Raw genomic sequence first — 23,555 nt, 5'->3', positions numbered from 1 at the left:
GTCCAGCTGCTGAGCCTCTGATCTCAGAGCTGTTTCTGAACAAACGTCTTCCCTCATGCTGCGGTTGAAACACTCCTTCGACTCTGTCGTGTGCTCGGCGAGTCTCCCTCCTCTGGGGATCACCTGATTGCTCACCTGCTCATTTCGCCCGTTCCCCGTTTGCCATTATCATCCTCGGTATATGTAGACTTGGCCGTCGTGCTTTTCTCTCTCAGATCATCGGCGTCGCCTCGCAGCTGGGTTTTATGGAGATATCTGCCTGAAATCTGTCTACCTGAGACGTCACCTGTGTGTTTTGGCCACCTGTCTGCCGTCCCTCCACGTTTGTACCGCAGTTGCTCCATTTACACTCAGGTCTAAGTGTAAATGAAACCAAGAGGCAGTTGCGATAGACTGAATCCCAGCTGCTGGCGTCGAGACTGGTCCTGGCCAGATGTTCAGCCTGTGGAAACAGTCTCTGCGGGGTCTGTTGGGTGTGATAACAGCAGCTGAAGTTACTGTGAAATCTGCCACATTATACCTTATTTCACATTAAAGCAACAGGAGAAAAAAAACAAAAACACGTTGTTACACTTAATTTGGGTTGTGAGCTAGCTGAACAGTCACTGTTGTAGCTAAGTTACCGAGCTGAACGTTCAGTTCAGTAACACTTTCAAGCGCATCACCACCTCCTTCTGAACCGGAAGGGGGGGGGCGACCCTGATTTGCATGTAGCTGTGAAAACAAAGACAGATGCCATCGGATTTGTAATCAGAGACGGGTAAAGAGCGGCCGTTCTGCTATTTAGTCCACCCACAGTAATAGAGAAGGGGTGGAGAGACCTGTCCGTTCAACGCAGTTCACTCCAACAGCAGCACAAACCGCAGCCTCCAAAGCGATCACTCAGCCGAACCAGCTCCTCACTAAAACACTTTCAACACAAACGGAACATCAGGACCTTCATGAAGGAGGATTACTACAGGACCGCTGTTCCTAACAAACTGGACACCGACAGAACTTGAGTCACAGTCTACATCGAAAGTAATGATGAAAACGTCCATCATGCAGTTACTCATTGTAAACAAAGTCTCCCGCTGTGTTGTAATTGAAAGATAAACTGACCAAGACCAGTGAGGAACGGTGGACCGCTAGGAAATAATGAAAACATCTCAGTACAACACCGAGCTCCGTCAGGAAGCTGCAGCGCCGCTTTTCTTTCAGCCCAAAATGAGAAACATGGAGATGAAGAGGTCCGTCGCTGCAGGGTGAAGAGGTTCAGCTGCCTCATTTGTAAAACAAACATGGCTGCAGTCAGGGGAGACTTCAAAGCTCAGCATGACATCTCTGATAAAGACATCAAACGGAGAAAGTCTTTCAGATGACGCTTCCCCTCCTCTTCACCCGGACGCCGCTTTTTGAAAAATAAATACGTCTTCACGCTGCTGATTGGCGTGACCCGTTTTGTGAGTGCTCCTAAACACACGCTGTGCAGGCACGTCTTCCCTGTATGAGTGCGTTCGGTCATGTATGTGTTTGTGCGTAGGGGCCGATTCCATGGGCGCTCCCACGGGAAATGATGCCACGAACAGTGAATTCTTCTAAAAACATCATCATCTTAGACCCTATTGGCTCGAGGCCGCGCGGTCAGAAAGTGACCAATCGAAAGCGCTTCGTTGGCTTTTACTCTGAAATTTGAAATCGAGGCTGTGGCAAATGTCATCGTCGTTCATTTTAGACATTCTGGAAAATGGACCAGTTTTGGGGAAACTTAGAAAGGACGGCGGAGGCACACGCGGCTCTCGAGCCTCCCATCCACGCCAGTCAAGTCGGCCAAGTCAGACAGGTGATGCTGGTGCAGCGGCAACGCTAACGAGTCGACACCAGCTACCGTTGGCGCCAAGGCAGAGCCTAGAAAGACTAAGGGCAACCGACATGGTGAAACACATTTCCCCGGATTTCCTATGACGACATGCGAGACAAAGAGTTTTTTGTCACATCTGCTCTGCAGCAGCTGATCACACGACAAAGAATCTTTAAAGTCAAACTTCCATCCAGGCTTTAGCTGGAGGGCCAGATGCTCTAAACAAACAAATGACAAGAGCAATTAACGATATTACCTTCCATCCGGTACCTTACCTGACAGGGACCAGCCGTTGGCGGGCACGTGGATGAGGGGTCAGATCCGAATCAGCTGCTAAAGGAACGGGGTCAGGATGCCCCAGAGTTAAAGTCACGGTAAACTCGCGAGGAGTCCAGATGGCTTTCCCATGACATCGTCACTGAGATGCTTGAAATTTTGGCCCATAATGCACTCCGAGCTTTAATCGCAGAGATAAAAGCAGCTGAAGTCTTCCCTGTGATTACGGACGAAACTGCTGACGCAACAGTCGAGGAGCAGGTGCCTCTGTGTTTCCACTTTGTGACCGAAAAGTTGGAGCCTTGGGAACTGTTTGTTGGAGTTTATGAGACATCTAACACAACCGCAGGAGCACTTAATGGGCTGATAAAAGATGCATAGCTCAGATTCGCCCTACCACTTAAAGAATACAGGGGGCAAGGCTACGATGGGGCAGTGAACGTGTCTGGGTTAAGCCGGGGCCTCCAGGCTCGCGTACAAGAACAGGAGCCACGAGCCTCGTGTATCCACAGTTTGGCTCACGTTGCTCATGTAGCGGTGCAGGATGTGACCAAAAATATCCCAGCGTGTCGCGACTTCACGCTGCTCGTGCGTGACCTCATAACACCTACCAGAAATTCTCCAACGCGACCGGCACGGTTGAAGGAATATCAAGAAGCACAGTCATTGAGACCTTCTGTGCCAAACTTGCAGGACTGTGAAAGCAGCCTCCTCACAGTCCGTTGCATCAAACTACAGCTGGTCAGTGCAGTTTCTTGAAGACTTATCTCTGAACGACAGACGCGATGCGGGGGGACAAGCCACTGGGCTACTTTTGCAACCCGCAGAGGTTTGACACCTTTTTTACACTGAAGTTGCTGCTGATGTTTTTCTCCCGCACTGCAACTGTGAACGTGCCGCTGCAACGCAGCAAACCTCGCCTACAGATATCTGAGAGGGTAATGAACATTATCACTCTGAGTCAGTCCCTCTGTGTGGCAGCAGGACCAAACAACTGTGAACACATCCTGAAGTTTTACAGGGAGGACTTTGATAAAACCAGACTGATGCTGCGTCGATACGCGCATCGAAAAGGCTTTTCGCTCTCCGTACTTTTGAAGACACGGTTGACCTTCTAAAAGGGCAACGAGGAGACTCGCACCGACCGTCTCTGTGACGTCTCCCACGTCCGAGAGGGCAACAGTGTCTGAAGACCTGACCTTGCGTCTCCACTAATGGGGCATGGGCGGTTGAACCACGTTGCTGTGTTGAACTGTCACAAGACCCCCTCCAGAAGTTTAGATCTGGATGATTTTGCTGATGAATTCAACAAGCGCGCCTCCTCCAGGGGAAGCACCTTCCTCCTGAGGGACTAACAGCTAGATCGGTGAGTCGGCCTGTGACTGTATCGGTGTTTGAATGACGTTTAGGTCCGTTGCATTACATCTGCTTGTCGAAGTTGCAATCGGCGTCATGTGTAATGTATGTGTTGATTTGTCGTGTTCATTTCTCTATTTATGATCCATTTTACTCGCCCGGTGATAAAGGGGATTGTTTGTTAGTCGTTTTCTGTTTGCATTGATGTGACTGTTGGTTAGAAGAGTAACCTCTGACCGACGTTAGGCCTGGTGATATGTCAGTCTTTCCACGGTTTACAGCTGATAGCGTTACGTTCCGAGCACCCACCGGGAGAAAGTCAAATCGGCGCCTGTGTGTTTGTGTGTCGATATCAGCCTGTTTGTCTTTGTTGAGGTCTCACAGGGACGGATTAGTCTAGCTCTCCCAACGCCTGCTGGGATCGTAGAGGGCGGGGTAGCTTGTTTGAGGAGACGGAGTCAGAACCGAGGGGGTCGAGAGCAGCGAGGGCAGAAGGAGCCACGACGCCGCCCGATGCCTCCCCAGGGACGCCAGGGTTTATACCTCTATGTGAGGGGTGATGATAATAAGTAATCGATTACAGTATGAGAGAAACATTAGTTTCTTCTAAATACAAAGTATTGAGGAAGCAGAGATCACACTTCAACACACTCGTTTGCCCGTGTGACAAAATAATCTCAACTCTAAGGTCCATTATTAGCTTTTTCAGGGCTTTGACCATGAGATGCAGTCAACACCTACACCGTGAGTGTGTGTGTGTGTGTGTGTGTGTGTGTGTGTGTGTGTGTGTGTGTGTGTATAAGGAGTCAAAAGTCCACAGAGGAAGTACTAATGTACAACTGCTAAAAACAAAAAAAAAAGAACTTTACCTTCAGACAAACCCGTTTGACAGAAAATATTAGATTTGAACTCTGAAAGTAAAGTTTATCTTCCACACGTTTTCATATCATATGTTTAAAACACTGCAGACACATCAGTGTCACAGGTCAAACTACCACGAGGTGCTGAGATCAGACGTCCTGCCCCTGACGTGTCTGAAAACGTCCCAGAAAGTTCTCAAGTCTGCACCGTTTTAATAAACCAACCACGTATTCAACAATCTCTGAACTAAACTTGACAGAATAACATTTGGAACTGTTTTGGGTTTGTCTCATATTCTTTGCCATCACTGTTTGAGGGGATTTGCATTATGGGATACTTGTCTACCACAAGTTCACACACACACACACACACACACACACACACACACACACACACGCACACGTCAGTTCGCAAAACATCCTCAATAAAGTGAATGGAGCAAGAACACTTCTGTTCTGGACTGGACTTGGCTTACGTGGACTTGGACCATGACGAGAACTTTGAGTTCAATGCTAATCTAACCCAAATGCTAATGTTGGTAATCCACCAACACGCGCACCAATAAAAACAGTGAAGAAGAAGGCCGCAAGCAAACATGGACGTTAGCTCAAAGGAGCTCCCGCGGGGACGCGTGTGTGTGTGTGTGCAGCCCAAAATTTGTGATCTGTCTGTTTGTATTTACTGTATTCCACTTCCCTGATCCTGCTCTTTTTCAGCAGTTTCTGCCTTTTTTTTACGTTGTTCAGCCAAATACAACAAACAAAGGAGCTCAGAGGACCAGTTATTCCGACCGCCACCGCTGCCCATTAAGCCAGCGGGAACCGTATCTAACAGAGGAACTGCTCGCTTGTGTCGTTGGCAGTCTCCTAAACCCTGAGCTCCGCCTGTCAGGCGGCTGCGACGAAGCAAGCGATGACACGTGTTGGTGAAGAGGTGATGCCTCCCTTGACCAGACACGTGGGATGACAGAGGTTTGGACGATGCTCTCGGATTCCATTCGCAGAGAGCAACCAGCAGCAGACACACCTCCAGCTGGGCGGCCTCACTGTGTGTGTGTGTGTGTGTGTGTGTGTGTGTGTGTGCTTCAGAGGCAGTCAAACAACAAAGCCGACATTAACATTGAAAGAGGAAGAAGGAAACAAAAAAACTCCCTGTTTCACTCAGTCACTCGACACTGTTGTTGAAATCAGTGCATAAACAGGGAGGGGAGGGTTAGAAAAAGAGAGAATGAGTGAGCGAGCATGTCAGAGAGTTTCAGGGAGAGAGAGAGAGAGAGAGTCATGGAGGTCAGGTTGCATCATCGCAGTTTCTCTCTCTCTCTCTCTCTCTGGGCGCTGGTCAGATCTCAGCCGTGTAAACAGGAAACAGAGGAGAGAGGAAATGAGGACAAAGGTTTTCATCATCTGAGAATTTCCCCTCACGACCTCGGAGAGAACACACGAGAGATTGCGTGTCGTTCCAAAATCCGAAAATCAAACGCACCGTAGCTTCGCTGTATTTCTAGGCACATTCCTCAGATCCGAGCTGCCGTCCGGGCAGAGCCGGTCTCAGTGGTCGGGTTCAACCTCAGCACACGGAGGATGTGGCGATTCCGGAGCCATTTTGAGAACTACATTTACTCGCTTTGTTGCAGGGAGTGAAATGTTGCGATGACACTGATCTCACGCCTGTGTGTTCAGTGCAGAGGACGTGGTTAGCCTAGCTTAGCATAAAGACTGAGCGCAGAGGATGGACTGTCATGAACTACACATTCATGGTTCCCAGAGGATGGATCCTAAGTGCATTCGCTCAAGTACTGTGCTTTAGTACAAATTCAGGGTACTTGTACTTTACTGCATCATAATAATTATTATAATTAATCTGACAAAAATGTTTGATCCGCATCCTGTCCAGTGAAAACCACACATCTCTGAATGTGGTGGATTTGACCTGGATAAAGTGAAGAACTGCAGGAGGAAAATACGTCGAAGGCTGGTTTTTTTCTTTAGAGGTACAGGGTTGTGACAGGACAGTGACGCCACAAACATACGACGATCTTGTAGAATATGATGCCTTTCCGTGGATTAAGCTACTCAACAGTCGTTAAGTGCAGCATCAGCGCAGCAGTAATATCAATCCAAACACAAAGAGACACCCAGAGGGTCCATTTTTTTACTTTTACTTTCCTTCACTTGGCCGATAACACCGACGCTCTTTTGACTGGAGGTTTTGACTGCGGGACGTCCACTTTCAGTGGAGTCCTCTCCCTGGCTGGATGAAGCTCCTCAGGGGCCCCCGGGGGCCAACCTCTGCCGTTGGGCCGGCCTCCAGGCCCCCACCGCATCAGCCGCAACACCAAGACCGGTGATCGGTGTGTACGTCAGTTTCATCTTCCCAAGGCACCCGGGAAACAACAGGCACCCTAGAGCTGAAGTGATTAGTCCATCAGTTGATTAGTTGATTGAGAAAAAAATCATCAGCAACAACTTTGAAAACCGATTCATCATTTCAGTTAGTCTCTGGTACCAGCGTTTTGGCTGAGGCTCAGATAATTACAGCTGTTAATAAATACAGAAACAATGGAAGCAGTTTGATAAATCACAACCTTACGTCAAAGGAGCAATAAATATAAACTAGAAACTAGATTTTGACACGGAGTAAACCAGCCTTGGTGTTTTCATACTGCTGCTGTTGCTTTTGCTCAAGTAAAGGATCGGAATACTTCTTCCGCCACTGATGTAAACACACGGCAGCGTCTCAGGCAGGACCCTGTAGTGCACAGCCGGGACGACACGGGGCCTGTGTTGTGAATTTGAATCGGCCCCACTGCTTTGAAACTGCGTACGAGGCTTGAGCTCTGAATGAAAGCTGCAGCAGAGGAAGTCGAGCTCGGTGTAAACGCTGCTTGTCCTGAGACGCTCCGCTGATTTGGGGTGTCAGGGAGACTTTGCTCATCAGACGGAGAGGACGCCGCCTGGGGCCACGGCGCCCCCTGCAGAGGCAGCGAGGACCTGCAGCCCAGCCTGCAGAGGGTTCGGCAGTAGAGACAGAGCTGCGGGATGAGGACAATTCACCACAGGAGCTGTTCACAGAAAATCAAAATAAGGATGAGGATATGCACTGGGCCACCGTTACATATTTGCTTGACTAAAGAAATTCTGTAAATCCTTGAGATTTGCACTAAAAAACTGCTGACAGCTCATGAAAAAAACCCCTGTTGGCTGTGGCTCTCGGGAAAAGGAATTTCTAACACAGCGTTTGAAAACATATATTTGAAAGTATTAATGAACAAATGCCAATAAATCGTTACCTATTTTTCTACCTCTCTAAGAACATTTAGGATGACGTGATAAATACTGTGTATGACAACGTTTTTAACAATAAATGATATTTATATGTAGAAAATGTATTTTCTAAGACATGTAAATACGTGTGTGTGTGTGTGTGTGTGTTAGCACCAGCTGGGAGGAAGACTTCCTGCAGTGTGTGTCGGAGCTGTCTTCAAATCTCAATCTGTCTTCTGCTGAGACCACAGACTGCTGACACACACACACACACACACACATTGCTAATTAACATTTCTAATTCTACAACGAATGAAAGGAAAGAAATGTATGGAGTCATCGGTTGGATTAAGCGTGCTTGTGGGTGTGTGTGCAGCTCTGGGCCGGTCAGTGTGTCTGACCAATCGGCTGTCAGTAACGCCGGTAACGCGATTGATCAGGACGTGTGCGGTGTTTGTTATTTATCGTGGCTCATGAGCTGCTCAGACGTGGGGTTTCGTGCGCCTGTGTGTAATCATTGTGCGTGGATTCGTTGTCTGCTGGGGCTCATTCAGTTCGGCAGCGTCTCTCTCAGCTCATCGACACCCTCCGTTTGCAATTCGTCCACGCAATTATAAAACACTTAGTTATGAAAGGAGCAGCAGGCGTCTGATTGTCTCAGTAGTGAGCTTTTTATTTTTGTGTGTTCTCTGTAATGTTTGGTATTAGAGGCCGTTGCGGCTCGATAAGGTCTCTCTCTTCCCTCCTGAAGTGGTCCCCGGTTCTGACGGGTTAAGCGACAGATGTATTGCCTCTAACACTGGAGGTCTGATCTGAGCTTGGAATGAGCTTCGATGAAATGCACAGTGTAATTCCTCCTTTAGTAGTCTGTAGTCAGGGGTCCAAACATGTTCTCATGAATGAACTTCTTGTGTGGTTAGCAGCTGAGCTACACTCAGTGAGCACTTTATTAGGAACACCCTACTAACACTGGGCAGCTCCTCCCTTTGCTCTAAAAACAGCCTCAGGTCTTTGTGACATGGATTCTACAGGATGTGGGAGAAAACCCTTTGAGGTTCTGGTCCATGTTGAGGATTATCAGCTGTACATTAGAGCTGCCAGTCTCCTGTTCTACCACATCCCAGAGGTGTTCTACTGGATCCGGATCTGGTGACTGGGGAGGCCACTGAAGTCCACTGAACTCACTGTCATGTTCATGAAACCAGTTTGTGACTTGGAGCATTATCCTGCTGGAAGTAGCCGTTAGAAGATGGTGAACCGTGGCCATGAAGGGTATTAAGGAGCCAAAAGTGGAGCCAAGTAAACACACTGTTACACCACCAGCAGCCTGGACTGTTGACACGAGGCAGGTTGGGTCCATGGATTCATGCTGTTGACACCAGATTCTGACTCTACCCTCTGCTGCCTCAGCACAAATCCAGATTCACCAGACCAGGCTACGTTTTCCAGTCTTCATCTGTCCAGTCTTGTTGAGCCTTTGTCCACTGCAGTCTCCGATCTTTGTTCTAGACTGACAGGACTGGAACCAGACGTGGTCTCCTGCTGTTGTAGACCATCCACCTCAAGGTTGGACGTGTTGTTCATCCTGAGATGCTGTTCTGCTCACAGCAGCGGTAAAGAGCGATTATCTGAGCTACCGCAGCCTCTGTCAGCTCCAACCAGTCTGACCATTCTCCTCTGACCTCTCTGATCAACAAGGTGTTTCCATCCACAGAGCTGCTGCTCACTGGATGTCTTTTGTTTCTCACACCATTCCTACTAAACTCTAGAGAGTGTTGTATATAAGCAGGTGTACAGGTGTTCCTGATAAATTTCTTGGTGGGTGTAGTGAGCTTGTCAGCTAGTAGTTAGCCAACTTGTGGCGAGCCAGCCAGGCAGCTCAAGAGTAGCTGGCCAAGTCACTACGTCACCGAGCTTCCAGCGACACCTGTTTGGTGAAGAAGCTCAAATGGATTTTTCTGTGTCACTCTCCGGTCTGACTGGCCACTGAATGTGTATTTAGAGTTAGCGCGTCGCCCAGCCACGGAGGCTCATTCGTGGCTCTCGGCACCATTGTGGTTGGTCTTTATGTGTTGTCGTGAACCTGGCTCAGCTTTTCCCACAGCACAGGTCAACGTCACCTGGTAAAGCCCCACACCGGCCAATCAAACACAGCACTTTTCAACAGGAAGGTCACACTGTTGTTTACGTCGCCGTTGCCGAAGAGAGAGGGTGAAATGAGCGCTCACTGCGTCGCTGTGTTAACTCTCCAGAGGTGGAAGACAGTTAGAAACCACCGTGCAGCCTTGTGGCGTCTCACGAGCCGTCAAATCAAGGATCCACATCTCACACTGGACCTCGGTTTTTGCGTTTCATCTTCACACCTGCACCTGAAGCAGCATGCTTTAACAAAGGGGTGTTTTCAGTCTCAGCGCCGGCTCGGTGTTGCTCCTCTTTGGACGGCCGCGCTAAACCAAGTGAAAGAATTAAAGAGGAGGATCAGGACGTCACATTTGGAGGGCCAAACTTTTCTCACGAGCCTGCAGTTTGAATCTGCAACTTTTTTAACCTCTGCTGCGACACAGACAGACACAGACAGACAGAGAGACGGACAGAGACAGACAGAGACAGACAGAGGAGGCCGAGGGGAGACAGACTGAATAAGAACGAAGCAGATGAGGAGGAGAAAAGTGAAACCCAACAAGGACAGAGTCTGGTGTTCTGGAGGTGAGTGTGTCTGTCGGTGAGGTCATGAATATTTAAACCTCATTGCTGCAGGGCTGTGAAGGGAACACATGAACTTTTAATGAGCGCACAGGTTAAATGGGACATTTTATGTCCGTAAATGGCTCATCAAGTGTGGCTTAAATGTTGGGTGAATATCAATAAGGACAGAGTCACTTTTCTTCCTGCTACTGAGCTGAACACAGACCTCGAGAGATTCTACTGATGTTTGCTCCAACCTGGATTTTACAATCTAATCTACTCTCATTTGACTTTACTATGACGATGGATGCATCATTCCGTAAATAAAATATACGTCAAAGTATATCTCTAACTAATATCCAAATCATACAAGTCCCATTCATACATGGACAATGTATTTTAGAGATATATGCATATATAGTTTATGAGATGCATTCTGATGTATACCTATAGTATACATCAGGTACCTATAGTACCTGAATAGATAATAATAAGTTAGGTCAGATCTCTAGCTCAAAACGTGACATTTGCTTACATGTGTCTAAAACTGCATGAATTGTACTTCACTTATTATTTAAATACTGCAGCTTCCCAAAAAGAATATTTTTCCTTCGCCTCTGTGCAACAGAAAACATATCTTTGATAATAAGGATTTTATTTTGAAATATTTTGGCTACATAGTTGTGTTATATTGGGCATATGTAGTCATGTTTATTAGAAATATATGTCAAATCCACATTTGTATGTTAGATATATATGTATATTTTTCACGTTAGATAATAATATAAATTAAAAGTACATGTATGCATATATAAATATCATGACATCTATCTGTATAATATATAAAAGAAATATCTCTGCTCCATATTAGCATATAATATTAGCATATATCATAATTTGTCCATATATGTAAACATTTGCAGTTCATTATTTAACATTCATGTTCGTGTTTGAAGATTTATTACAACTTGGCTCGTCCTTTCATGGTGTCTTCCATCATTTCTATCAGTGATAATGCAGCAGTACTCAGCACTGTATCAGTCAGACGCTCAGACAGGTTGTATTCAAACCCCCTGGACAGTCAAACTCTAGTTAATTTGGTCAGTCCAACTTAATCATAACTGACAGACATGATTATTTAAAACTACAAAAATCAGACCCAATCCACATCTGGATAACACTGACATCATGATGTTACTACAAACACAACTTCAAACTACCAACGATGATGATCTGTGACACCGATGATCCAAAATAATGTAAGTGTGTGTGTGTGTGGACAGCTGCAGTATTGAGATGCTCCTCACACACTTTGTTAACAGCTCCATCGGCTGCGGATGAACGTGAATCTAATGTGAATGAGTTGGTCGCAGACCTTTCCTGCTCATCCCACAGAATCCAGCGAAATAAAAGAGAACGGCCGGAGGAAACGTCTCCGGGTAAAAGGACTGACAGATTGAAAAATCAAGTTCTGTTCATCTCTATTAACCGTATCATATTATCATTTGGCCTCCTACAGTATAAAACATGTTGCACTAAAGTGCTTTGGATAAAATCCTTCATCAAATGGCTGATATTACTGGTCCGAAGGTAATGAGATGAATTTGAGGAAAATAGATTCATGGTCTTGAGGCTTCACTGACTTTGGGAAACTAAAATGAAAGAATAAAAGTCTGTAATGTGGAAGTTTATGCTCCCTGATTTCTTCCCGTCTAAACTCCGGAGGCTCCCAGTGCTGTTAATTGATGAGTAAGACAAAACCCATTTCCCAAACGAGACCAGATGAGAGTACATCCAGACAGGCGTAATGAGTCTGTGTGAAGTTGGGACCATTACAGCTGCACAACAACAGGCTTCATTAACTGCAGCGATTGACTTTCCAGAGGCCTGCGGTCACCGGCTGATTGCTGCAGGACATTAAGCAGAACCTCTGACTCCATTAAACAAAGTTTCTCTCCAAAATAAAACAAAGCTTCTACGTTAACCGAACCTCTGACACAGATCCGTCCCTTCATCTGCTCGTCAAACACAAGACAAGACAGTCAAAAGTCGATTTGCTTTTTGGTGTGAATGGGAGGCTTTTCAAGGACGGCATCAACACAACACTGTAGAAGGAGTTTTAGATTATTAAACAAAAACAGAAGAAAAAAAGCTGTTCGGTCAGTTCAAGCCTCATTTCAACTTTCTGTCTTCTGTGCAGTTGTAAGATTTCCAGCATCAAACACTGGAAAAAAGTGGAAAACTGTTAAAAGATCAGTTTAAGGGGGCTATATGAACGTTTTCGCTATTGCTACGTAGCCAACGTTAGCATTAGCAGCTGTTTACTCACCAGTCTGGAAGAAACGTTGAGAGTCCAACATGAAACCTCGTCCCTTTACTTACCAACAGCTGCCTCCAGAGGTGGAAAGCAGCGCCAGCCTTCCATTTAGCACCTTTAAAAGAAAGCTCCAAAATCTGTGAATCATTTCACTAGAATTACATTTTTCATACAATTTTTTCCGAAGTAACTCACGATTCCTCCCAAGCAAACAACTAAGAGCGTGTTCAGTGCTACAGTACAAGTGCTTGAGGTTTGACCAAAAAATTCAAAGCTCAGACCTTCAGGTTTGAAGGGTTTTTAAACGCAGAGTACAAATCCGCTGACTTGACCAAAGACTCTTTGTTAGACAAAGAAGCACCACTCTGAAACCCACTCTGAAATCATGAGTAGATTGCATGGTTTTGTAGTTCAACAAGACCAACAGAGTGGCGAGTCTTCTCTGGTGAGGTCATCAGCTGCTCACATCACATCAGTTTTAGGAACCCAATTTTCCCTGTTAAACTTTAATATCAGATCAGTAATTTAAGCTGATTAACTCCTGAATCAGGGCCTTCAGTGTCTGGATCAAGTAGCTTGGGAAAAATAAGGTGTGCCAAAGTCAGCACACTCCACCTGTTATTGTAACGTCTCACATATAATCCACATTTCATTTGTAACAACAAAATGTATTTGAGTTTTAGTTTTTTCTAACTTTAGTTACTTACAAATGCTGAAAACCGAACCTATGTATAACAAACTCAAAAAGATTCAGGTCTGATAAAATGATATCAAACCCCGGCCCTTCATGTTCAACTGTAAAAGACTGTATGGCAGGAGACTGATGAGTCTCTGAGCTCGCTGTGTTTCCTCCTCAGTGAGGCAGCTGGTGGAGATTCAGTGGACTTAATCAGTTTTGTTAATTCCATTATGGTTAATGGAGTGTAAACTATCATCCAAACTTCTATACAACTCTGAGGAACACGAGATCCACAAAACCACTCACGTCAACTGCTCTAACGACGTTTGTAATGAAATCCAGTAAAGAATGAAGTAAAGACTTAATCACTGCAGGACTTTTTCACAATAGATAAAACTCTTTAATGTGAGTTTTCTTTGCAGAGAGAAAAAGCGCGTCGTTGTGCGCGCAAACACGGAGGTTATCTTCAGCGCTGACTTATGTAAAATTTTTCAAGTTTCAAGTTTCTGTCTTCTGTGAAGTTGTAAGATTTCCAGCATCAAACACTGGACGTGAAAAACTATTAAAAGATCAGTGTAAAGGGGCTATGTGAAGGTTTTTGCTATTGCTACGTAGCCAACGTTAGCATTAGCAGCTGTTTACTCACCAGTCTGGAAGAAACGTTCAGAGTTCAACATCAAACTTCGTCCCTTTACTCACCAACAGCTGCCTCCAGAGGTGGAAAAAACCAAGATGTCCCAACTTTAAGCAACACAGAAATTATGAATTTAGAGTCTGAGTCATGTTCACACTGGCAAAATGAAACAAAATGTAAAATGGCACAATGCAAACTACAATAGTGTAGATAATGTATAGCTGATGTTCTCGTCTGAAGATCTAATTATTCTCTGTGAGAGCTGATGTAGCTCAGAAAGACTTGGAACCACAACCGGTTCAAGCAGGTTTGAGGTTGTGGGTTACGCTCCTGTCTTTGAGTCGATGATATTTTGTCCAGAAACACACGTATTTCTGCGTTAGAGGCCAAAGGTTTAACAAGACACTTTCATGTTTTGTGCATCTCGGTATTCTGTATCCTACGGTTCCAGATTTGTTATTTCTGGAGATTTGTCTTTGTTGTTCTTGTTGTTTCCTGTTTCTTGGGAAGCTGCGTCAAGGACCAGACCTTTTACTACCAAATCTCTACCTGAACTACATTAAATGTGTTTGGATTTTAAACATAAATGTGCAACTATACTCTATGTTCATGTTTTACACACATTCTGATGTCCTCCACAAAGGACACATCACATCAATATCTACACTGTGTATTTGTTTTCTTAGGGTTAGAATTAGTGTGGGACCCACATCTCCTGGAAATCCCTGCACCTCAAAACGCTGCATCCAAGAGCAGCCCCCATTAATACTGTGCCACTCTCTCTTCAGTTCCATTGTATTTACTGTATATAGCGCCAAATCACAACATACATTATTTCAAGGCACTTTACAGAGTCAGGTCAAGACCTTAAAGTATTATAGAGAGAAACCCAACAGTCCAGCCATGAACTGGAAAAACTCCCTTTCAACCGAAAGAAACCTCCAACAGAACCAGACTCAGGGTGGGCGGTTGTCCGCCTCCACCGGTTCGTTTGAAGCAGAAGAGACGGAGACCAGGGACAGCCGTGCAGAAATCAGATCTACATGGTAATCAACCAGTCTACATGCTGTCAATGTAGACTAAAAATCTGGATGCCAGCACACTTCACTGGCAAGCTGATCAGACTGCCACCATCAGTAGACATGTGCAATTGTTTTAGTGTGTCCTCTGTTCCTTTGTATGTGCCAACAACTCTCTGGGAAGCAATACGGAGCTTCAGTAGATTATATTATTATAAGTTGTGGTAAAAATTAAATTTCTACTCAAAGATCCGGAAGAAAAAAAGCAAAACCTTCTCAGAGGTATAAAGAGGAAGAGATTCAGAGGATAGGTAGCTTCAGTTTGCTGGATCATTACTGCCATCTACTGGAGTGACTAGAGAACAAAAGCACCAGGTCACAGGAAGATCAAATTTACTAGACTTGCATGATTTGAGTCCAGACAGAGGGTTCACCCAGACTTTGGAGCAGTCCAGACAGGTGAGGAGACGAGGCAGCTTCGTCTTTAAGAACCTGATCCCAACCAGCACGAACAGAGATCCTGTTTACTTCCATTTATGGATTTCTGCTCTGTTGTTGCTTTTAACCCCAACGATCAAATGCTGGAAAATTCCCAGCTGAAAGGTCTCAATTCCAAACTCCAACCAGGAAAAAACTGAAATAACAGAAGCCCCTGTGAAATTCTTGGTTCCTTGGTTAAATGTACAGCAGCCTTGACTGTATCATGTGTAGCTATTGAGTGATTTCCAAACAATTACTTTTCACTGATCAGGAAATTTCTGAAAAAGTATGTCAAGAATAATTGTGTGATCACGAAAAAGAAGTCATGTATCCTCTCAGCCTTCCACAGAAATACTTTCCAAATACAGTTTAGAGCAACCAGGTGCAAAATTCAGCCACATCTAAGGTTTGATTACCTTCATGTTGGGAATCCATTGGCAGGGCCGGTCCATGTGGTTTTTAGATCCAGGACACTGTACAAGAATAAACAAGACTGCATGGACTCAAAGCAACCCTGAGATCAAGGCCGTAACCAGGAAGCACTGAGGTCTTGAGTCCTGCACGTGTCTGGTCAGAATAATGAATAGCCAGTCGCTTTTTGGTTATGATACCCGATTCGTTTTTAAATGTTCCCAAAACTGCTCCTTTGCTACGCTGATGGTGAAATATATTGTAGCCGGATATTTATAGATTGTGTCATATGGGATGGATGGTCGAGGTGGAAAAAAAATGAAGTCTCACGTTGACAACTCGAGAGCTGTCACGGGACAAATCAAGACAGCTGTGTTAAAGTTGGTCACGTAAGGGTTGAAAAGCTACAGCGATTACATCTGGGTTTAATTACCTTTAGCAACAGGCTGACGTGAGACACGTTTGTCTTCTCAAGCATCAGTTTCCAAGTCCATTTATTTCTATTCATCTATGAAAACAAACTTCAACATATGGACATGTGATCCACCAGAGCCAACATTCACTACTTATAGTTTTGACATAAGATTTATTGGATCCACATACTTCAATTAAAATCCATCTTATACAACCATCAAGTACAACAAATATTACAATATGTACAGAATCTTTTTCTATTTACAGCAGGTATGGAGGCCGGCGGCCTCGAGCATTAAATAAAATCCAAAGAGCGAAGCAGTTCGTCAGCGCCCAAACATCTCCTGCGAGGCGTAGGTCATGTAGAGGAAGCCGTCCTCGTCCTGCTGGTCTTTGTACACCTGAGCCATGGTCAGAGACATGCTGGCCAGACCGCTGTTGTTGATGAGCAGGTAGAAAGCCTGAGTGGGCAGCAGAGCCATCCTGTTCCTGAGAGGGGTGAGGACAAAAAGAGCTGTCACTAATGAGAGGCGTCCTGCAGGCTGCTTCGCATACCTGCTGGTTCAGCCCCAGCGAGGACCAACCATTGTTGTCTGCTGTGTAATGACCATGACAGCCTCACTGGGGCGCTGCTGTGGCTGCAGACTCCAGCCGTGTCCAAATACCATTCCTCATTCCAGGCATTTTAACTATTTACTGTCTTCATGTTGGGAAAATAAACACATACTTCTATGACAAAAAAAAAAAAAATCTTAGTAAGCAGACTAAGATTGCTATTTATTTTAGTCTGCTTTTGAGAAAATGAGGTAGTGTTCACAGCTTTTTTTTTTTTTAAAAAAAAAAACAAAACTGGGATTGGAACTTTTACATGTTTTGAAAAAAAAAAAAAAAAGTTATTTCTTCAACTCAAGGTCGGTTTGAATTCAGTTCCTTTTAACTTCAAACTGACTTCGCTTGACATTTTGTACGCGAGACAAAAAGACGGAAACTGCTGGAGGAGAGAACGACCGACTCCTGGTACCTGGCAGTTTGATACTCGGCGCTGCAGACTCTTCAGTCAGTACCAACTATACTGAGGTTCGATATCCAGCCCTGATCTTTCTAAGCCTCACAGCAAAGGTGCAAACCCAAAGAGCAGCAAGAGCTGGGACAAGAGTGAACATCTCTCGTTGCCGGTCCAGTTAAGATTCACCCTTATACGTCTCATAAGAAGATTTGTGCTTAGAATACGTTGGAGGTCAAACACCTGGAACTAACCCTCAGTCATCCAAACTGAGGCCTGAGATGTTGCTTCCACTTGTCAGTCTCTTAAAAACGGACCTCATGCACCTCTAGTAGTTTGGGTTTTTATAGTCACCCAGGTTGTTAAAGCTGAGATTTCCATCTGCACCAGATCTCGCTGAACAGTTTTGGCTTTCTGCTGAGGAAACGGCAGATTGTCCCGAGCAACACCGAAGCGCTCTGGAGAATTACGCTGCTTTAAATTCTCACTTTTCAGTACTAGGAGCAGCACAAACCAGATTCAGATCACGCCCGCTGAACCACGTGTATCTCACAGCCAAAAACAAAAGTGATCCCTCAGTGAGTTTAAAGTCTACATCGGACAGACGTGTCCTTTAGCCCTACGAGTCCGTCTCTTCATCTCAGTACTCAGAGCCTGGTTTATCGTGACATTACTCGACACAAGGTGTGAATCTGAGATCTCATGTGTCTCTAGACACATTTTCAAAACAATTACTTGGGTGAGTTACAGACACACGGAGCCGTCCAATAAAACAAGAAGGCACAGAGGTGAGTTGGGATAAGGATCACTTCACATGTAAACAGACTTATTTCTGACATTCGGCTGCATAGTGAAAACAGCCCAACAGCTGTTCCATAGTAATGTTCTGGAGATTATGACTAAAGACGGACGCCTGTGTCCCTTTTCTTGTATCGTGTGTCCTGGCACCTTTGTACATTGTTAAATGGACTAAGTGAGAGGTCGGGTTATAGCCGGGTTTGTGCTGAAAGAGAAAGGACAGTTTTAAACAAGGACAAACGTGAACGCAGAGAAAGTTGGACTCAAGTGTTGACTTACACAGTCAAGAGGATTTAAAGAGTCAATTTTACAGTTTGAAATCCAACTTCAGTTAAAAAGCTGCGTGATAAATATCTTAATGGTCCATGTCCTTTATAAAACAACACGGTTTCTATTGTAGGATGAAAGCAGCAGAGACGAGAACGTGACTGGACTTTGCTTTTTCCTTTTAGCTCAGATAAACAGGATAAAATCCAAATTGACCGTGTCCAGCTGTCACCAGTTCAGCAACGAATCACCATGTGATACTTCACAAAACCAGTCCTCCTGAAGAGTCCAGAAAAAAAGAAGGAATGTAATCTCATTGGCTGCTTGTCTCGTCTAATTACACAGGTTTTAGGACTCAACTGTCACCGTGACACAACAGTTGCACAAGAGTTGCTGTAACGTGACGACTGACAAACGAGGACTGTCCCGCTTTCTGCTGCGTAATCATGACCAACCAGAAGCATCTCAGAAATGCGGAGGGGAAGCAACCAGACGCAGCTGAGAAGAATTCGCAGATTTTAGAGTGAAGTCTGGTGCTGAAGACCAGCTGCAGTCCCAGAGAGCAGGTCAGTCCCTGCTCCCCTCTGAGCAGGCAGGATTGATTTCATTACTACGAGTAGATGTGAGAGAGACACACACACACACACACACACACACACACACACACACACACACACACACACACACACACACCTCATTTTGTTTAACACCTGAAGTGTTTGGATTCGGTTTTGCCCCTTGAGAGCCGCTTTAGGGGCCGTTTTGAAAGTCGGAAGACACAGTTTTCATCATCAGATATTGTTCTTGAGCTGAAACAGTTGATTAAAACAGAAAAGTCTGACTCATCTTATGTGATGGTAAATTAAACACCTTCGGGATCTGGACACTTGGTTGACCACCACAAGCAGCTTGGTGACCGGCTCCATGGGCGCATTTCTCACTTTTCCGGCCTTTTACAGACTCAATCATCATCATCATCATCATCAATCAGAGGCCGCAGGTTAGTGGCTAAGCGCGACAACAGTCCGGCCAAGGCACAGTGAGCAACTTCACCTGATGATGGTGACGAACTGGGTCATGGTGAGTTCGTGCGGCACCAGGAACTTGGTCTTATCCAGCGGAGGCAGATACTTCTCCCGCTCGTACCGTTCGATGATCACCTGCGAGCAGCGGTTCGACGTGAGAGCCGGTGTTAAAACAAAGCCACAAGACTGAGCCCACCCTCGGCGACGAGCTCGGACAGACGTCCAGCGCAAGCTTACCGGGATTTTGTTGGGGAACTTCGACCGGATCCCCGCCACCTCTTGTCTCCTGGTAGCTGTGGAGAGAGAAAAGAGAAAACCGCCTCAGGTTCTGTTAAGTTCTCCTTCAAATCCGTTTCTCTGCTGTTCGGGACATTTACCGAAGCTCTTCCGCTGTTTGAAGGGTTTGTTCTGCAGCTGGGTTTTGTCAAACGGAGGCATGTTGGAGTGAGAGTGTGTGTGAGTGTGTGATGGAGCGGAGCGGGCTCAACGTGCCGTCTGTGCGGAGCGCGAGTTAAGTAGAGAGGCGGGACGGCTGTGGCGCATCAGCTGATTAGCACATGGCCGCAGTCCCGGCGTGAATCATCCGCGGTGCGCACACGCGCCGCAGGGCCGGTCCGAGCAGTTTGGGGGGCCCCAGGCAGACTCCCCAGCCTCAGCGGTCCAGGCTCCCGCGAACAAGACGGCGGCCGCTCCTGCTGACATCACCCGCGCCGCGGGGCTCAGGTACTTATACGTCAGCGTAAGTGTTCACACCTGTTGTGTGACAGAATCAAGCTCCGTGGAGGAGCTTTCCCACGCAGGACCTGCCAGACGCAGGACCGGCAGACGCCCGCTGTGAAAACTGAAAGTCCTGCTTTTTAATGAGGGCTGTCCGGTCACAGTAGGGAACCACAGCCTGCAAAAACAAGAAGCTTCACTTTAACTTGAGACAAACCGGTGCGGCAGCAGCAAATACCGGATTTCACTTCACGTCACTTTCACCATATCCTCTGTTTACAGCACAACGCAGTCGCTAGAGCCTCATCAGGATAAGACTGTAGACCGACCTGTCACCCTGAACTTCTAGTGCCCTCGAACCCGCTTTCCGACCCCTTAAGGCTCCTAAATGCTTTAAAGACCCGTCTGAGCCAGAATCCTCAACAAACAGCCCGGTGGCGTTCAGTGCCAGTGCGGGAAACGCCGCGTCCCTTCTGGCGTGGAGGTCGGGCTGCTGGATGGCCGTGTACCGCGGCGCAGTTCACTGACTCGCAGGGGGTTGGAGGTCCCCTCCCACCGCAGAGCCGAGGTTTTTAGTTGCTTATCCATAACCAAACATAGCCTAGCAACTTATATTTTGCTGGCCTGGGTGCCCCCTGGTGGCCACTTATAGTGGTCCGCTTAGAGTGGGCATCCATCCGTCGGCTCTGGGAAAGTTTCCCTAGTTTCTAGTACATTTACTCAAGTGCTGCCTACTTAAAGGTGCTATATAGAAGTTTTTGCTATCGCTACATAGCCAACGTTAGCATCAAACTTCATTCCTTTACTCACCAAGAGCCTTCTCCAGAGGTGGAAAGCAACGCCAGTGTTAACAGTTGTTTTGCTTCTCTTTCTATCACTTCTTTTCATCCACCGAAGTTAGCATGCTAACTAGCCAGCCCCCCGTCCGCCTCATCGCTTTGCGATAGTGAGTCACTGTAGCGTCTGTCCTCAGTCCAACGTGAGAGGATGGAGACGTGCGAGTGAAGCGAGTAAAGGAATGAAGTTTGATGCTGAACTCACAGCGTTTCTTCTAGACCGGTGAGTAAACAGCTGTTTATGCTAACGTTGGCTATGTAGCGATAGCAAAAACTTCTATATAGCACCTTTAACTAGGCAGCACTTGCGTAAATGTACTAGAATCTAGGGAAACTTTTCCCAGAGCTGACGGATGTATGGCCACAGATAGCGGACTACGATAAGTTGTCAACGTTGGTTGTGTAGCGATAGCACAAACCTCCAAATAGCACAAATGAACAGGTTCCCAATTTTCTTGTTTTCAAAATTAAAATATTTCACTGTGGATAAAGGCATTCGTGTGTTCGATGAGGATATTTAACCAGTGCACAGTGTATTTCTAGTTTTCCAGAGCCGTAGGGTTTGATGTTCTGGATCTCTGAGCTGACACCCGAGAGGTCACAGCAGGAACAGAGAGTGGGACAGCGAATGCAGCAACTCAAGCGACGGGACAGTGTCTCAGTGACCCTTGTGCCAGAAAAATCAGACGGGTGGACAGAGCCAGATGACACGAACACTGCTGCCTGGAGTCCCCGAGGTGCCGCGTGAGCACACGTCCGAAGGCGCTTATACACCTCGTTCAGGGAAATGTCTTCTAAGTAGATAAATGACCTTAAATCGAATTAGTCTTAAGTTAGTCATTGTGAATCTGGTGCAACCCATGCTTGTGTTTAGAAGAACTGACAATGTCTGGTGTCATCCAGTAACTAAACAGATTTGCTCCAGTTCTGAAGTGAAGAGCTTGTGATGCCATGTTTTTTTTAAAATCTTCTGTCACGGGTACAGATGGAGTCTAATGTGGCCACATGACAAACCAGGGTGGCGAGGCTTTGGTGTGGAAAACAATTTTAGAGGAAGTTATTGGTTTTTATATCAACGCATGAATAACTGCGGCCGGCTCGCTGGATGATTCAGTCCAGACCGAGGTGAGGCACCTGGACCTGAATCCGATCCACACAGAATGTAGTGGCTGTGCGACGGAACGCCCCCGTGTTGTCTCCGATTGGCCAATTTCCCTACCACTCATCTGCTCAGCCAATGACGTGAGACATTTTACCTTGGTGGGTGATGTCACCGTACAGGTGTGTCAAGCTGTCTCTTGTTATCTCTGGTCACACCGGCGAGTAAATGACTGTTCCTTCAAAATAAAAGAGTCTTCCGTTAAGAGAATTTTATCCCGCTGAGGTCAAATTGTTTGAAACGGACTCTCACAAAATGAAATGGACGTGTTCTAATGTTTCACTTATTTGTCAGATAGCCGAATAGAAAAGACTTTCTACTCATGCCGATGATCAATTAGTAATGAGCTGACTTCATTAGTAAGAATACCAAAAAGACTGTAAAGTGTGCAAAATGCTGCTTCCCTCTGCTTCTCATCAGTGGAGAATGACAACCTTTAGTTTTTTATCTTATCCCCCTCCTTTATCTTCAGGACGTGAGATGCTCCATAAAAAGCTAGTAAGTTGACCTGAGCCCTGAGTCAAGTTTTTAACATCTGGTCCAAGCAACAGCAGGTTAAAGAAGGTTTCAAAGTTTCCTGCAACATGTAATGATTCATGGTCGATTCAGTGTTAATTAATAATACACTGCTATTATCATTATCATTATTATTATTATTATTATATCAGTATACAGTTAAAATATGGGATAAACAAAACTGGTAAAAAATAGTTCAGACCTATTTAATTTCAAGTTTGGTGTAAGGTTTGTTGTGTCGTTGTTGAATTTGAAAGTCAGGTTGTGTAAGTGTGACAGCGCCCTGCATGAATGTGATCATGTTATTTTGATATTAACTCCAATACATTAGTTCTGATTTACTACAAACTGGACCCTAACAAATTCTCCCTCTGTACTTTGGCGGGCGGAGGGCCGTGCTGTTGTATTTTGAAAATCCAGACCGGCAGTCCCGGGTTTGTGTTGGTTCCGTTAACTCGACGGTTGTCTCGTCGTTTGACAGCTGGTTCAGCAGGGAGGACTGTTGATGGACCAGTCCACCCTCCTGAGGATATTTCACTGAGGCGGTTGAGTGCACCGGACCGAACCAGAACCGCATCGCCCCGGTCCGGCCATGGACGAGCAGGCGGGCCCCGGTGTCTTCTTCACCAACAACAGCAACAGCTCGGGTCTGCCCGGCGCTGGGAATATCAAAGCTCCGCAGCCTGGCGACGTCGGCGGCGGCGGAGAGGCGGCCAGGGCTCAGTACAGCATCCCGGGGATTTTACACTTTCTCCAGCATGAGTGGGCCCGCTTCGAGGTGGAGAGGGCGCAGTGGGAGGTCGACCGGGCCGAGCTGCAGGTAAGCAGCCGCAGTCACGGAGGTTTCCGTTGTCGGACATTGTTTTGTTTGCTAGCTAAGCTCGGTCCTGACCGCGGAGGACGTTGAGCCAAACCGCGTTAAAGAATGTGGAAATTGATGGTTTCGTCCCTTATCGGCGATTATATATTCGCGATGAAGTATGAGATGTAACTGGTTTG

General features: G+C 46.0%; 2 protein-coding genes across 3 annotated transcripts in view; one reads left to right on the top strand and one right to left on the bottom strand.

The window, feature by feature from the left end:
* Positions 1-16,387: 16,387 nt before the first annotated feature.
* map1lc3c (microtubule-associated protein 1 light chain 3 gamma) lies at positions 16,388-20,034 on the bottom strand. The gene is made up of 4 exons (XM_040146335.1): positions 19,706-20,034; positions 19,566-19,621; positions 19,357-19,463; positions 16,388-16,724 (listed from the first exon to the last, which is right to left on the bottom strand). Exons 1-4 carry the CDS (start codon positions 19,764-19,766, stop codon positions 16,562-16,564), a joined length of 387 nt encoding a protein of 128 aa, XP_040002269.1. The 5' UTR covers positions 19,767-20,034; the 3' UTR covers positions 16,388-16,561.
* strn (striatin, calmodulin binding protein) overlaps positions 17,882-23,555 on the top strand; it is a 63,989-nt gene continuing 58,315 nt past the window's right edge. Inside the window, exons 1-3 of one of the 2 annotated variants that reach the window (XM_040146332.1) lie at positions 17,882-17,977; positions 18,649-18,869; positions 23,038-23,376. In XM_040146332.1, coding sequence (XP_040002266.1) covers positions 23,149-23,376 — 228 coding nt within the window. In that variant the 5' untranslated portion in view covers positions 17,882-17,977; positions 18,649-18,869; positions 23,038-23,148. Of the gene's footprint in view, positions 17,978-18,648; positions 18,870-19,926; positions 20,052-23,037; positions 23,377-23,555 lie in introns of those variants that run through there. The other variant, XM_040146331.1, reaches the window with a different exon arrangement.

The sequence above is a fragment of the Xiphias gladius genome, chromosome 15, assembly GCF_016859285.1.
Source record: "Xiphias gladius isolate SHS-SW01 ecotype Sanya breed wild chromosome 15, ASM1685928v1, whole genome shotgun sequence".
NCBI classification, from domain to species: Eukaryota; Metazoa; Chordata; class Actinopteri; order Istiophoriformes; family Xiphiidae; genus Xiphias; species Xiphias gladius.
Note: the sequence above shows the minus strand (reverse complement) of the source record. Positions and strands in the feature narration are given on the sequence as shown.

Bases quoted from the DNA above. Each gene is read 5' to 3' on its own strand.
- map1lc3c (XM_040146335.1), bottom strand. From the start codon at position 19,766: ATGCCTCCGTTTGACAAAACCCAGCTGCAGAACAAACCCTTCAAACAG. The intron at 19,464-19,565 runs GTAAGCTTGCGC...CGCTGCTCGCAG, and splicing joins AGTTCCCCAACAAAATCCCG to GTGATCATCGAACGGTACGA. The intron at 16,725-19,356 runs GTGAAGTTGCTC...CACCCCTCTCAG, and splicing joins CAGTTCGTCACCATCATCAG to GAACAGGATGGCTCTGCTGC.